This window comes from Bombus fervidus, chromosome 12, assembly GCF_041682495.2.
Source record: "Bombus fervidus isolate BK054 chromosome 12, iyBomFerv1, whole genome shotgun sequence".
Taxonomy (NCBI): domain Eukaryota; kingdom Metazoa; phylum Arthropoda; class Insecta; order Hymenoptera; family Apidae; genus Bombus; species Bombus fervidus.
The window spans coordinates 1,188,247-1,204,425 of record NC_091528.1 but is presented as its reverse complement, the minus strand read 5'-3'; the positions used below and the strand labels follow the sequence as shown (position 1 = coordinate 1,204,425).

Below are 16,179 nucleotides of genomic sequence, written 5' to 3'. Positions count from 1 at the left end.
TTAAAGAAATAAGAAATAAAGTGGAATGTAATAGATATAGATGCATAGATCTTGAAACATATATAGCGTTATAGTGTTAAATGTTGTCCATAAATTTATCCGTAAATTATCTTAAGTTTCACAAAACAAAGACTGACTCTTTCTAGCGTCAAAGTTATTTTATTCTTCCTTTTTGCTATCTCTGAGAATACCCACTCCTCCGGATTTTGCCATTTTACTCTAATTGCCATACATAGCTCATCTGTTGTTTTATACTTTTTCTTCAAAACGATTATTACTATATATTGTTACCTTCGTTCTATTTTGACCGCAATTCACGTGGAATTTTCTGCTTCGAAGCGTTCGATATGGCCCTTTAAAACGAAAGATAGCATCGACCGAGGTAAGAAGAAGAAGAAGAAGAAGTAGAAAGAGAAGAAGAAGAAGAAGGAGAAGAAGAGGAAGGAGAAGAAGAAGCAGGAGAGAAAGAAGAAGGAAGAAAATGTACGACACGGACCATGTGGGACATGATAAATCGTTCGGGTATCTCTTTTCTCCGATTGCCCGTGTAACATCGCCATCGTAGAGGCACGAAGTGCTACCATATTACTTCGTTTCGCTCGACCTGCTACTTTTTTGCCGCGTTTAAAAGAAATACGCCTTTACTTCCCATAACCTGGCGATCTTTTTCAATCCTCTGCGAATTGTCACATGTCAGGGCGCGGGCTGAAAATTGCATTTTCAATAATTCATCGAAACATACGTGTGTTACTCCGATCTGTGAAGGAAACGAATAAATTATTTTGTGAAAAGACAAAGTGAAAATCAAACGGAAAACTTGTGAATCTAGTTTGTTTTAATAGCTGAAAAGATCGAGTTTTATGGAAAAGATCAAGCTCTGTGAATATAAAATATTGATATATTGATCTAGGTGAAAAGTCTGAAGCTTTTAAACGGAAACACGAATGTTACGTATTAAGTCGCGACTATCGTGAGATTTTCTTGACGCATCTATGCGGCACAGAAGCGACACACACTTCGTATACATCGTAAATTTCATTCAACGTTGATAAATCCTCGAACCTTAAATCCAGCGATTAAAGTTTTCGCGTGAAAATGATCTGTTATTAACGTCCTCGTGCTAACTTTTTCTGCAATCCGCTCACGAGAGTCATCTATTTCAGTTCATTCGTCATTTACCACCAGCAGCATGAACGTCGCGTCGTTGCTTCATGTGTACAGTACAAATACGAACGGCCGTTTCTTGCCGACTGACTTTTTCTGATAAATGTGCTTGACGAATGCTAAAGAACACGTCTCTCCTTCATTCCTTGACTTCTACGCTCCATCGTCCCGATAGTAGAAAATTCCTGCCTATTGCGAAGCCCTGCAATTTTTTCGCGACATCCAACCGAGTTTTCAAAACTCGGTGCACGTGCTCTGTCAACCTGATAACACAAGATAACAAGGGGAAGGAATACGCTTTTCTTGACTCGAGAAATGTTCCACATTTCACTACTACGAAATGAAAGTTACTCGTTGAAAAGTTGTTCTCTGTCACATACATTTTTACTGTTACTAATAATGGACAATTATAAATTACTAACTTAATATTAGTATAGTTGCATTTTAACTAATCTTTATTTTCTGTTGTCTTTACTTTAATATAACAAGTATTCCATGTACTCTAACAATTTCGGTATACAGAATCGGCAAGTGTAAGTTTTCAAATATACGAACATATATCAAAAATGGACAGAAATATTCTTATATTATATTATAATTCTTATATTTATTAATATCCATAATATCAAGAATTGTGTTACGAAGAAGATAAGGAACGAGTACTGGGAGGAAAAGGAAGGATCCTTTCTCTACTAAAAATTCATATGTCCCGCGTGTATCAGAAAAATATAGACACGGATGTGATCTTTGAAAGCCAGAGAGACAAGGGTGTGATAACGCACGAGTTTGATTTATGAGTATGAGTTATAAAACTCTGAGTAGATATGGCTACTACTTTATTTTATGTCGGGAAGATCGCAGCGATATAGTTATTCGATCGAACGTTTTTTGAAATCTTACGAGACTTAAAACTTTAGTCGAGTTATTTAAAATAAGGTATTTGTTGCCGAACGATCGCGAAAATCTACAAGTTCTGTGATATTGTCGTATTTTTATGTGAAAACTATGAAGCAAAAGTTATAATTTTAATGGCGAACGCGAGAGGATAGTACGAAAGGTGAAGAATCGAAGTTAAGGAATTTTGGAGCTTTCACGAAATCCTTTGAGTAAATCCTTTGGCATCGTAGAAAATTTCTCGCGTTTCACCTAAATATGAAGGTCTCTGGCAATGTTACGAAGAAGCCACGTCTTTCGTGATTTAACACCGGCGAAAACGGATCATTGAAGACGTTGCAAAGCCTTTTAGGCCGGATGCTGTCAAATTACAGAGGGTCGACCTGAATTCACCGTGTCAAACGTTTTTTTTTTCCGAGAAACTATGTAAAATAAAAGGCTGGCACACATATAGCGTTCACTTTTAAGTGCTACGTCCTGCACGTGACACTCGGTAGGAAGTTGAAAGGCAAAGCGGCAAACTTAGGTGTCGAAGTTCATCGATGACCTGGTTTAGAGTGTTTTTAATGAAACTGTCCAGCCGATTGAAAGTCACTTTGATTTATAGCGAACTAACGAGAAAGGTGCCTGCTTGTCACGCACTTAGCCAATGATTTCTTTTGATAAATGATCGTTTCGTTTATGTACGTATGCGTATATAGCGAGCGGATGACTAAAATTAAAGCTTATCGTTGCTTGTACATCTCGTGTAAAGCTATTGAAACTATCGAATAAACGTCGAACCTATTAAAACGATCTATTTTACCAGAAAAAAGTCGTATAGCATCTGCGCGTGATAGCACAATTTTTACAAAAAGGCTTCAAGTCTCAGAGGGTTAATGATACCGTGATTTATAACAACCGCATTTTATGATTTTCCCGATTTTCGCCGAAAAGAGATTTGCAATCCGAGAAGGTGTTGCAACTTTCGAAAGACATCATGGAGATTGTGGCCAACTTCGACAGAATTGTTGGCCATTAATACCAAGTTGCGCTGCAAGCACAACTTTTCAACTGTAGTTGTCTTCAATTTCTCTCAATATACCATTTCCGCCTCAAAGTACGGTAGTTGGTCACATGTTCCCGAAGATTCGTTAAATCTTAAGTATCTAAAGTGCGTGTACGAAATATGAAATACCGACTTATCAATCTATTACAAATCGATCTATACAGCGTGATCGTTATTAGAAATATAATTTCATATTCATATTTGTTTTCTTTTTTTTTATTGTACTTTACAATTTGTCCAGCTGGACATTTGGTAAATTTTTCTAACTTAATTGCTAAATAACATGTGGATGGCTACCCCCAACGGGATACCATCTTTGAGTTTGACTATTTTATTTCTTTAGTGAGGTCAATGGGGTGTTTTCTTTTTAGTCTTCTTTCTATGAGAGTTTTGCTCGCTTCAGCAGTCAGCTGGTTTGGATGTGTTGTCGTTCTTTCCTTGTATTTTTCTGAGTACCTGCCGATTTCTTCTTTGACCGTTGGTATTTTTAAGTCTTTGCGTATATCCTCGTTTCTGACATACCATGGGGCGTTGACTATTGTTCTCAGTATCTTCAATTGTAGCGACTCTAGTTTATTTATGTGGCTCATTGCTGTTTCCCCCCCATAGTAGTATTCCGTACGTTTAAATTGGTTTTATTATCGTTTTGTATATTTTCAATTTATTTTCTATGCTGAATTTAGAATTTCGTCTAGTTAACCACTACATTTGTCTTTGTTTTTTCTTCCAGTCGGGGGGAGACACGATCGCGATGAAGCGCGTCAACGGGAGTCGTAAATTCCCGTTACGATTATAACAATCGACACCACGAACAGGTCGATCCCCTTATTTTTTGTGGGATAATAGGGGTGTTTGTTGTGGAATAAAACTGTAATCAACAGTTCTATAATATTTATATTTTCAACAACTTGTTACACTTAATATTGCGCCGTATCGGAAGATATATTTGATATAAACAATTGATAGTTGTGGACTTGATAGTTGAGTCGTATAAGCAGAGAGTAGATTGAATTAATGTAGACCGTAGTGATGACTGTCTTAAGATTGTAGGAACAGTTAAGTGGTCTGCACAAAGTTTATAAGAACATTAGAATTGACTGATATAAGTTTGTAGTAGATGACTGCGCCGAGATTGAAAGAACAGTAGATGACTGCTCCAAAGATAAGACAGTTGAGTTGACTGCACGGAGATTGAAAGAACAATGAAGACCCGTCTCGTGCTGTTACGGAGGAATTTCGTGTGTGTGTGCCTTTTTGAACTAAGAACGCGGATTCGTTGTTCACACTTTTCGGTAGCAAACTGAGGGTAACGATCCGCGATGCCCATTGGTTACAGCCAACGATAATAAGTGAAAATATGAGGAGAAAGTCTCCTGCCAACGTGGCTTATGGGTGTCCTTGTTCATGGAAATGTCTAAGTCGAGTCCTAGATATTTAATTTGCCTTGTTTGTGCTATGTGCGTGCCATTCAATTGGACATTTGGTGGTTTTCGTTTTCTTAGTGTAAATGTAATATGGTTGCATTTATTGAGGTTTGCTTTTATTTGTTTATCTTGTAGCCATTTTTCTACTTTTGTGATGTATTCTTGTAGTAATGTGACTGCTGTTTCTGGATTAGTGTATCTGACTAGTACAGCCGTGTCGTCCGTGAATGTCAGTATTTTGCTATTGGTAGATGTTAGTGGGTGGGCTGTGTATAATGTGTAATATTAGGCCTAAGACGCTTCCTTGCGATACCCCTACCTTGATGTGTTTTACTTCAGAATATACATCCTTTATTTTTACTACAAAGCTTCTGTTGCTTAGGTATGATTTGAGTAAGTAGTGGATTTGTTCCAGGAAGAGTTTTTTTGATTGTTTGTAAGAGGCTTTCATGGTTCACTTTGTCAAATGCTTTCTTAATGTCCATGAAGAGAGCTGTACAGTATTGTTTCTTTCCTATTGCTAGTAAAATTTCGTTGACGAGTCCGTACATTTGCTCTATTGTGGAGTGTTCGTTTCTGAATCCAAATTGGTGATCTGGTATTAATTTTTCGTTTTCTATTGTTGGTTTTAGGCGATCGTATATTATTTTCTCCAGTATTTTGGAAAACACAGGAAGTAGTGATATTGATCTGTAAGATGCATTCGTATTTGTTGAAGCGATTCTCACTTCTAGGAGAACTCTACATCTTCTCTAGTGTTTAGTTTTCTTAGTCTTCGAAGTCATCGAGTATTGTTTAGCTCTAAATCAATTTGAAGGGCCTCTCAGCCTCATAGCCTTTTCTAGAAACATGCCTTAATGCACAGATGATGCAGTGGGAAATAGATGGACCACTTTTCCTAATTATATAAATACCAATAGGTCCATGGCTTCGGAGCTCTATTGTAAAGTAACGCTGCCAGCGTGCGGAACTGGATTAGCATACACTGTACTTCTACGTATACTTACTTAAATATATTTCTGTTATATATTCATCCATGCATTTCCTCTCTATTCTATTCCGAGATAAACTTCAACAGTATTGTTACCATAGGAATGTTGTACACGAAATAGAGAAGAACTACGAAACTTTAATTATTAACGATTTATCATTTAAGTATTGTATAATAACGATTTGATAATCTCGTATTTGGGCGCACGTAGTTCATTATTGAATTGCAAGATGTCGCATAAATGCAACGGTTTATCGAAATAGCATATGATTTTACAAATATTTGACAAGTACGTGCAATGATGTGGACATAAAATTGTTCTGAGATCGTATTGAATGCAAAGGTAGAAAAGCTATGAAAAATCTAGGACATTACGTTCGAGAAATGGGCGTATCTATTATACTTCTTATTCTTCCTTAAAGACAAACTTATTTCACAGAACGAGAGTTTACTGTTGTTGATAAAATTTTATTCGTAATATATGGAAGCGAATATTATTTATGGAAGTAAATAATTCGTGTGATCGCTAAATTACTCGATGCTCGAACGCAAAGTTTGCGATGAAAATTTCAATCTTCTGTTTAAACAATTCGGATCGAGGATTATTAGGAAAATCCGTGCTCGCTAGTTTGCATCCCTCGATCTCCTGTCAGTATTCAGGTTAATTAGCGTTCTGTTGTGGTGCTGTTACGACGCCGTTCGAACGTCTCAAGCATGAAGACGCTGGTAGTATCGGGTAATCGATAATATCGAGAATATTCCGGTAACAATCGTCGATAGCGTGCGACTCCCCCCAGAAGAAACAAACATTTATTCGTTTAATAATGTGGCACGACATGGGGTAAAGTAACATTAAACGAGCGTTATCAATTACGATGGAAACCAAAGAAAGGCATACCGAAGGAAACTACATACAATGTCTTTCATCGTATGATTAATTTTGGATAAATAGAGAACAAATTTTAGAGAACAGAGATATTCGTCGACCTTGTAAATCACTGAATACGATGAAAAGGGAACACACGATGAAATAATCTCGTAATTAATATCTATTAACGCTTACAGTTAAACGTTGCGACATTTATATTCTACACGACGAACGAATAATAATAATAATATCAGGATTGCCGATTGTCAGACGTTCTCAACTTTCAACGTTTCAACCAGGTTCTATATATCTACGTGTATAATTGTTAGTAACATTTTATCGGATTTGACGCGCGTATAATTTAGCAAAGTTGGGATAAGTAGCTTTAACGAATAAGAAAGATCAACAGCCATGCTACCATTTCTTAGATATAAAACGATGTTCTTTCTCTTAAAAACTTGCTACACTGCGCGCATCGATATTTCGTGCAAATTTCAAAATCCACGTAAAACACGTATTGACGCAACATCTGAACGTTAGCGAACAATGAGAGCTCAAGCCGCGCATTAAAACAAAACGAAACCATCTCCACCCACATTTTTCATCGGCAGGAAAAAAATAGAACGAATTTTATCCGAACAATAAAAGGAGGATACTCTATTCGAGGTGTATTCAGAAACATACCGTGTTAGGTCAGTCAGAAAGTCCTTTTTTTTATCTTCTGCTTTCTGATATTCGAGAATACGAGTAATCCTTGAAAAACACATTTCGGAAACTAACGGTAACGATAAATATATTTATTCGATTAATCCGAAGAAACAGTTGTAGACAACTTTAGAGTATGTTACCGATAAGCTTCGAACTTCGATAAGATTCGAAAGTGATCCAACTGTAAAAGAAATGTTGAAATCCGGGAATTACAATAATATTTTTATTAGAATACATTGTCTTTCTAAATACTTTTTAATACTTTCTAATACGTATCCGCTTTTACCGTCAACGTATCGAAGAAATATTTTCGAAGAATCATTTTCCACCTAATCATACGGGAAAGAATCGTGTCGAATGAAACTCATTGGAAGACGAAGACATTCGATTTTAATTTCATGGTGAGATTAGCTCTGGCGAATGAAACATTGGCAGAATTTTCCGTACGTGAGAGATCATCGCCTTTCGGTTGATTGATGCTCAATTTTCCACGTAACCACGTCCATCGAGCGTCATCCCTGTTGTGAAGAACACAGGTCACTAGGCTCACGTAGCTGCACTCGTGTACGAATCGTAGAACGAAGTAGAAAGATCGACAGAGGAAAGGAACAAAAGGGAGTTTGAGCAGCGTAGCGTTAAGGAGTATCGGCAAGTGCTAAGCACGCCACTCGGAAGCTGTTAACCGCAAAGCGGTTCTGGAGCCGCTGATTCTTTCGAGGCTGACTCGCGAGCGCATCAGTAATGGGAACAATGGAATCAAGTATGCCGGTTTGAGGCTAACGAATGGTAAAAATGTGATATAAAATGAGGCAGAGATCGAGGGCTCGCGTTTACAAAGTTCTATTAACAGACTTCGAACAGAGTTTCATGGAAATATCGAAGTTCCAGCTAAATGTAACTAGTGGATTCGCGTTAGCGATAACATGTCCGGATTTAATTAAGATATGCTAATTATGCTTGGAATAACAAGTATGAGAATAAAAATAAGAAGATTATAAAAATGGGAGCATCGCGGTATGAGTAGAAGTAACGAAGGTATTGCGATTGTAAGAGTGGAAAGATATGCAAAAATAAGACAGCTAAGTAAAGGTAAGTGTTATTAAAATGGCCGGCAGATTACTTGTAAAAATGTTATGGTATAAATATTGTAACGTTAAGCAATTTCAATGATATTAGTTGGAAGAATTCCGATTGATTTAAGCATTACGAATAGTTGAATAATACGAAGCACCTTCGAACACTGACAGAATAAAATATGTCCGGTCGAGAGCAAAGTGGCTCGAAACTAAATTGGAGCATGGTAAAGCTTGAAAAATTAATAACAAAAATGCCGCAATTTGCCGCACAGACGCGGCGGTCTCCCTTATAGCGCGAATCTTTTCAAAGCGAACCTTTCGAAGAAAAATTGTCTTTCTTTAATCGAACGAAGTTTGCTAATTTTTACTTCTCCTATCTTTTCATAAATATATAACATGTATGTCTACATATTACAATTAAAATATGGCACGTAAAAGTCGCTAAATATTACTGTGAATTTGCATTCACTAGTAATATTAAAATTATTTTACATTTTCAACAGATATTCTCGAAGAAATAACTAGTGTTATCAAACGAGGAAAATTTTTAACTGAAAAATAGCATTTTATAATTTTGTATGTAAATAATTACTAAATTGATTTTAACTCTCGGTTGGTATTACAAATTGGATTATAGAAAACGAAGGTTAATTTTAAGTTTGCTTATATTTAATTTTAAAGTATTTCATTTTAATTTGTACATTTTATATTTTATACAATACGTGTTATCGATGGACTTTATGACGTAAAATATACTATAGAAATTACGGTGGAATATTCTGTAATTAAGTAACTAGTCCTAAAGTCTTGTACTTGTCAACTACAACAGAACGATACCAATTGAGGGTTAAATATACGATAATCGTATTTTTAGGAAACACATTTTAACGAATAAAAACGATGGTTTCTAAAATGACAACAACGCTATTCTAGAACGAGGATTAATAACAATCTCCAGGCATCCTACGACATAAATACGAAAACCTTTAGCCAGCTCCCGCGATCTAAAAAATAATGCTGTAAACTTAATACAAACAAAGCAGCGAAACCGAAATTCAATCCGGTCGATCAATCAGCAAGTTTCGCGGGACGATTTCGATACAAGAGATATGGTATAGAGAGCAGCAGCAGCAGCAGCAGTAGCAACAGTAACGACAACAGCAGCGGTGGTGGTAGATAGGATGAAACAGTAGCGAATCTCAAGGATCAAGATCGCTAACAGAAGACGGATGGAAGGGCTAGGTTTGATGGAATGATTTCTGGATCTCGTCGCTGCTCTTTCTTGGCTCGTACGAGAAGAAGCGATGATTCACGCACGAAGAAAGCAGTCGAAACGTAGACTCGGAACGGAGATAGGCACAAAGCAGAAATCGGAGCATCGGGGCGTTAAGAGGACTCAGAGAGGAGACGGTATTCTCCCGCATACGGTTCTCTGTTGACTGAAGCGACTTAAGTCAACGCCGCGCTCACCTACGGTCTGGCACACTACGTTCTCCTCTACTTGGTGGAGATCGTGTGGGGAGGGAACGAGACGAGACGACGGAATGTGTGAGAGTTGCGGTCCGGTTAGAGGGGAAAGCCAAAGGATGGAGAAGGAGAAAGACGAGCGAAGAGGAGGACGAGTAGCGCGCGGTTGGAAGCGGAGCGAGTGAGATGAGTGCGAAGGGTTCAAGTATAAGGATACCGAGGCATGCGCCGTCCTATCATATTGATCTCGCCATAGTAACGATTCTCTCTTCTCCGGCGATGTTGGCATGCACTATAGCAGGGGGACGAAGAGGGAAAGCCCGACGAGAGAACGGCGGAAGGGGGTTGTACCGCATGGTATACCATGTCACCCCACGATGCGCGAATGTGGGCCGTACGGGAGTGAACGAGAACGATGGCTAGAGGAAAGGGAAAGGAAGAGAGAGGGTGGCACTGATCGAAGAAAGAGGGAACACGCGAGCGAGAGGATCGGTATTGGTTGAAGAGAGACGAAAGGCATCGGTGGCGGTGGGCTACACAGGGCGCTAGCGCCAAAGAGAGCCGAGGCGGCGATACCGCGCGGCGCTGCAGCTAAATGAGAATCAGTCCAGCGTTGGTCGCCGGCGAGGGCGCATCTGACATTCCTGTGACAAAAGATTCGGACGGGAACACTTGAGGACATTGGGGAAACGGTGGAACATCCGCGATAACCATCGATCTCGAACGGATCAGAAGGATGTTAACCGTGGTAGTAGTAGCGTCACGGTGCTGACAGTCAGACGCGCTCTGGGAATCGGCGGGGATCGGACAGCGCGGAATAACTCGGATCGGAGGTCGGTCGAATGAGCTGGCTCACCGACAGACGACGACGACGACGACGACGACGCGTCTGTGAGCCGTGCAAGTAATTTTCGTGTACATACTCGCGACTACTCGCTATTCCGTGTGCGGGTCTGTTGCTTCTGATCGAGCGGAATACGAATCGGAGCAAGTCGTGCGTATATCAGGGTGGGAGGCAGAAACGCGAGCACACAGGGAAAATAGAGAGTTGTGTGAAATTGAGCCGAGAGTACGAGTACAACGAGAGTAGATAAAAGAGAAGAAGAGAAATGTCCTCGATGCCCAACGATGCCGCACCAAGGCACAACCGAGCTGCTGAAGCTTAGTGCGTACGAGGTGTACGCGCAGGGACACGCTGCAGGTCCACTGAGGCTGTCACGTGCCCCTTATAGAACGAAAACGATGCCATTGCCGTGTTCAAGGCACGTAAATTCAGGTGGACCCTCGGAAGACTGAAGACCTCAGGCTCGGGTGGAAAGTTTGCACGAAAACGTAAGAAATCTCACAGTGCCTACGGGATCCAGCTGGTTCGTTCCTGTTCGACGCGTTTGCAGCCACGTGCGAGGACAACCGAATAGTGAGGAGGTGGAGGAGGCGGAGAAGAAGCCGGTGGTGGCGGAGGTGGTGGTGATCGAGGAAGGAGCGAACTGCTCCGGTTCCTCAATCGTGCAAACATGAGACGTTGGACTCTCATGGCGGCTATAGCCCTGGCTGCATCGGGTGAGTTGTTGCGACACTAGCTAACCGATATATCTCTCTTTTAGATACTCTGTGTCGCGGCACAGGCATATAAATACATTTTTCATTGTGCTGCTAGGCTCTCGTCCTAGAGACGATCGCTTTTCTCGCGACGCGAACGGTCGGAACCAGGTGTTGTGCTTTTCTATACAAATTTCAACCGTGTTTCTTTCGTTCTTTTTTCTTTTATTTTCATTCTTTTTATTCTAGTTGCCGGTTTACTTTCACTGTTTCCTGTTATTGTCTCTGTCTCTCTTTCTGTCTGTCTTTGCATTCGTCTACTTGCCCGTTTTATTTTTCTCCCTCTTGTCTCTGAAGCGCGATATGCTCTCGAAACGCACGAGACGGGTCTCTGCATGGGTCGCGCCGTAGGGATTTCCACACGGTGACGGTTTCGGTATTCGGGGCGATCTTTTAACCCTTTAAGCTGCGGCAATATCAAAAACGCGACCGGAACGATAAATCTTCATCACCAAATAATGACGCCTGTCAAGCCAGTTCTTACACGTCCGATCGAAACGAATTCGTGCGCGCGATTTGTTGTGTTAACCAATTTTCAATGACAGTCGGAGGATTGAAACGGAATGCTGATTTATATCGCGATATTTAAGCTTTCGTTCGACCAATGAAAATATTTACGAGCCGTGATCTTTACGTTAATTAAAAAGATGTGTCACGTATTTCATCGGCCAATCTCAATATCGAAAAAGTAGCAATTCGTATCTCGAAATTTTGACAATCGTTTGCGGCAAATAAATTATTTTTTTTCTCTCTAGAGTTTCAACGTATCAGACGTCAAATTTTCGACTAGATTCAAACGTCGTTAACCATTTCCACGTATTAACGAAAGTTTTCTCTCAATGCCATGCAAACAAACGTATCACTTGAGCATTCGCGCGAACGCAAGTTCAACGTTCGACCTGTTTCGAGTTCGTTATCGTCGCGAGTGCTCAAGACGCGCAGCGATTTTCAAATGAGCCCGAGGGAAGGTGTTGCTTTGCTACGTAACGTGTTGGCAGCCTGACGTCATTGGCGACGCTTCCTGCGTGACGTGCGCGCAGCCACTCTCTCGTTAGTACGCTGATTCCGGCTCGCAGACAGAACGTACACACACTCACAACCAAATTATTGTTGTCTCAATATTTGCGCACGTAATCTGACGGATATTTTCAGTTAAATTTTCATCGATAAACAAACGCTGTTCCGCGGCTAGGTTTCTTTTTCGTCACGGTAATTTCTTCTACGAAGCTGGAAGCGTCTGTTAACGAGAAAGAAGAAGACGGGGTGGAACAATCAGCTTCCGATGCGGTAAATTTTAATTGACGCGATGCCGGACTTGTGACCGTTTCCTTATTCCGTTTTGCGGAACGTTTGATTAATTGGGACCACGATGAGAACGATCGTCGTCCTTCATCATCTGTCTTCCTCTCTGTCTTTGTTTATGTACAACCATGACGGTGTGGGCGTAGGAAAGGATTTTCCGGTGTACAATTTGCCCACACAATTCCCAGAGACCCGTCCCTGCGTTGCTTATTCGGAGCTGTTCGATTATAGACAAAAATGAGGGAGGAATTATGAAACGACGTTTATTTTTGCTCCTTGATGTGCATTTGGAATGTTGTCAGGAAATTTCTGAACAAATTTTAATTTCATAAGGGATGCTGACGTACACAATTCAGGTTCTAACTGGAGAAGATTTTTTGCAGAATGGCTGGATATACATATATTTTCGCTAGAAAAATAAAAGATGATTATCTTTTCCCGATTTTGTTAAATTCGTCCCTGAAGAAGCTAAAGATTGAAATTAATTGCTCCTGATAGACCAACGTCTGCAAATTCTTCAGTTCCGAAATTCTTTGGTAGTTTTGATATTTTATGCAAGAGATATATGCGAATGTCTTGTGATAAAAGGATAGGATAAATAATCTTGTTCCTTTTGTGACAAAAAGAACATAAAGAATGAATTTGCGAATCTATGTTTACAAGGATGTAGTTGATCTCGATTTAAGAACGTATCTGTAAATTTCCTAACAATCTTTCCAATACATCCTGTGTGAATAGTATATAATGCATATACATTGTGTATATATACGTACACATATTAGACACCCATGTATATTGCGTGAAACATGAGTTGATCAACCGAATACTAAGCATACTAATTTCATGGCAATGCTTGACCATTAGAATTTGATCAAGACTGATAAAGAATATGTATTTCGATAAATAGATATGGAAATATCTTTTCAATTCCTTGGTTTGAAGTTACTATACTTGATGTTACGGTTAATATCACGAGAGACCTGCCTCTTTGTAGGGAATTGTTGATATAAAATCGAAGAAATAAATTAATCGCCTTTATAATTCATTAAATACTCCAATTTGCTTGTTCAGTATCAAAAACTTTCAAAAGAAATTTTGTCCATTTCCATATTCTGATAAATATTGAAAACATATAAAATATTTTCTTTTACGTTATCAATATTTACAACTGTTTCCAGTTTCATAAACCTCTAACTTCGATAAGATAACATCATTCTCTATTCCACACATAACAACTTCCAATATATTTTACGTTGTGTACATGTTATACTGCACTCTATCTTCGCGTTATAGTTTCTCCGGTCTAATCGATCTCTCGTAAGAAAGATACTGGGATACAAACGTTAAATGAATTTGTGACAAGTTTCTCATAGAAGATACAGAAGAGCGATGATCGAGTGCCGATTACGTTGCAATATTAAGCAGTTTACCGATTAAAATTGCAGTTGATTCATTTCGTTCTTCTCCTCATGAACGTTCTTTCTCGTAAATAACCCGATATGGGTCGAAGACACGATCGACGCGTCTTTTACGATCTATGTAAACATCGTAAAACATGAGTTCGGTGTTTCCCGTTCGCGTGAAACAGAGAAAACATAAAGTTAACGAGGAATCATCTGCCGCTTTTCATCTCTTTTACGTTCTATCGCGAAGGAAAAGAATGGGAAAACCGTTGATCGCACCCGTAACTCAGCACGATACGCCGATACGAGACAGGCGCACGTGCCGATTGCTGGCAGCGCGCGAAATACAAGCGGCACGAGAACAGACGTTCCAAAAATGGACCAGTAACAATGAAACATAAATTTCGAAACAGCTTTATCGCGCGATTAAATAACGCGTCACCATGACGCAAAACCAGGGAAGTAACAATACGTCTGCAATAACGATAGGAACGACACTACCATTCCAACCAACTATGTAAAAGCTCACCCGTAATTTGCGCACTGCACGGAACGCGGAAAAATACGTGACCCATTGTAAACCTATATATATTCTGAGATATATCGGTGTACATCTATTCACTTAGATCACACGTGATTTCGATTTCATCGCGGAGATTTCTTCCGAGATTTTTGAACCAATTTTTAAATAAATTTGATATTTTCGAAGTAACAATTACTATACAATTATTAAAATCTTTTTATATTAAAGATACTTTTACAATCCCTTTAAATTTTTAAATTGATTATCTTCTCATCAAAATCTTTCCCAAAGGTTAAATTAATGTTTCGACATGTTCTAGCTTTATAATCTGCTTTAAATTTATATAGGAAAAATATTTTAAATTCTTTTATGAACACTGTACTCTTTGCTTACATAAAGTAGATAGAGATCTACGGGACAAAATTTAATAAAAGAAGCAACCAGAACACAACACCGATGCGATAAAATTTAATAGCAATCTAGATAAAAAGTTAATAGTAATTAAAAAAAAAGAAAGAAAAGGAAGAAGAGATAATTTTTTTTATATAATACCATAAAATTTCATTCTTTCTCTGTCACGTAATCGGCATCGATTATTACAGTGATCGAGCCAGAGATCTCCTACTTTATTTGAAATGGCAGCGGGACATTGAGTACCCGGGTGACCAATCGAAGCCGTACGATCAGCAGAGTGGAGGATCGGTGCTTCAGAGCACTCAGGGGGCTGTTTCCGAGCATCGACTCGCGACTCGACAATCGGCGCACATGCGACTGGACTTTATGTAGTATACACCGACGTCTGTCACGACGTTTGCGACACATGGAAAGAGCGACAGCTCACTCTCCGCAAATGTCGATGATTCGACGTGGCAGTCGTGTGATGTGTCGCTTTTCGTTGGTCCGGATTCGATTCTGCATCGTGCAGATGCAAGATTCCGCTCGTACACGCGTCGAGTACGCGCTCTCAGCCTGTTGGCCTGACTGCATGCGTAAGCGTGTACTTACGTGTGTGGGTGGCAGTGGGCGTATGTGGGTGTACAACAGCGGAATATCGAACGCGCGCGCCTGGTCGTTTGAAAAGCGGAGGACACTGTACGAGAGAGCTAGCCTTAACACACGGTCGCATGGTTGCTGCTGCAACCGAGACACACGCACAGGCGCATGAGCTATATATGTAGAGGTCGAACATGAATGTATATAGAATATGTTGATGTGTGTGTCTGTGAGCGCGCGTGGGCGAAATCGCACGCTCACAGAGTCGTCTTTCACCCTCTCTTTCTGCCTCGCTTGTCGAGCGCACGACTCTTTCGACAGGCGCGATCATGCACGTCAAGAGTGAAAACTGTGCCAAACGCTGCGAGAAGCTCCGGGAAAACAAGCTTTCAGCTGTTGCCCGCTTTTCCCACCGCAGCCACTGTCTTTAACGGATCCATCGTTGACCAACTTTTTTTTATTTCTTTTATATTTTTTGGTCGGTTTGTTTAGATTTGAAACATACGGATGAATATTTTCTCTTTCTTCAGGATATTCGTGGTCAGTGTTTATCGTATAATATATTTTACTGTTTCTCTCTGTTGCTCATAAATTTTATTTTCGATAGTTAAACAGTACCACTTCTACTTCTCATTTTTTGTGTTTGAAAAATTGTTTAAAACATAATTCTGATATTCCACGTTCCTTCGGACAATATCGTGTTGTAAATGTTTATTTTA

General features: G+C 39.7%; 1 protein-coding gene across 3 annotated transcripts in view; it reads left to right on the top strand.

Moving 5' to 3' along the window:
- The first annotated feature begins 10,215 nt into the window (after positions 1-10,215).
- Nachra7 (nicotinic acetylcholine receptor alpha7 subunit) overlaps positions 10,216-16,179 on the top strand; it is a 161,753-nt gene continuing 155,789 nt past the window's right edge. For 2 of the 3 annotated variants that reach the window (XM_072014269.1, XM_072014267.1), the window contains exon 1: positions 10,216-11,200. Coding sequence is in view for 2 of the 3 variants with exons in the window: in XM_072014267.1 (XP_071870368.1) it covers positions 11,155-11,200 (46 nt within the window). In the remaining variant the exon portion in view is untranslated. The remainder of the gene's footprint in view (positions 11,201-16,179) is intronic. The other variant, XM_072014268.1, reaches the window with a different exon arrangement.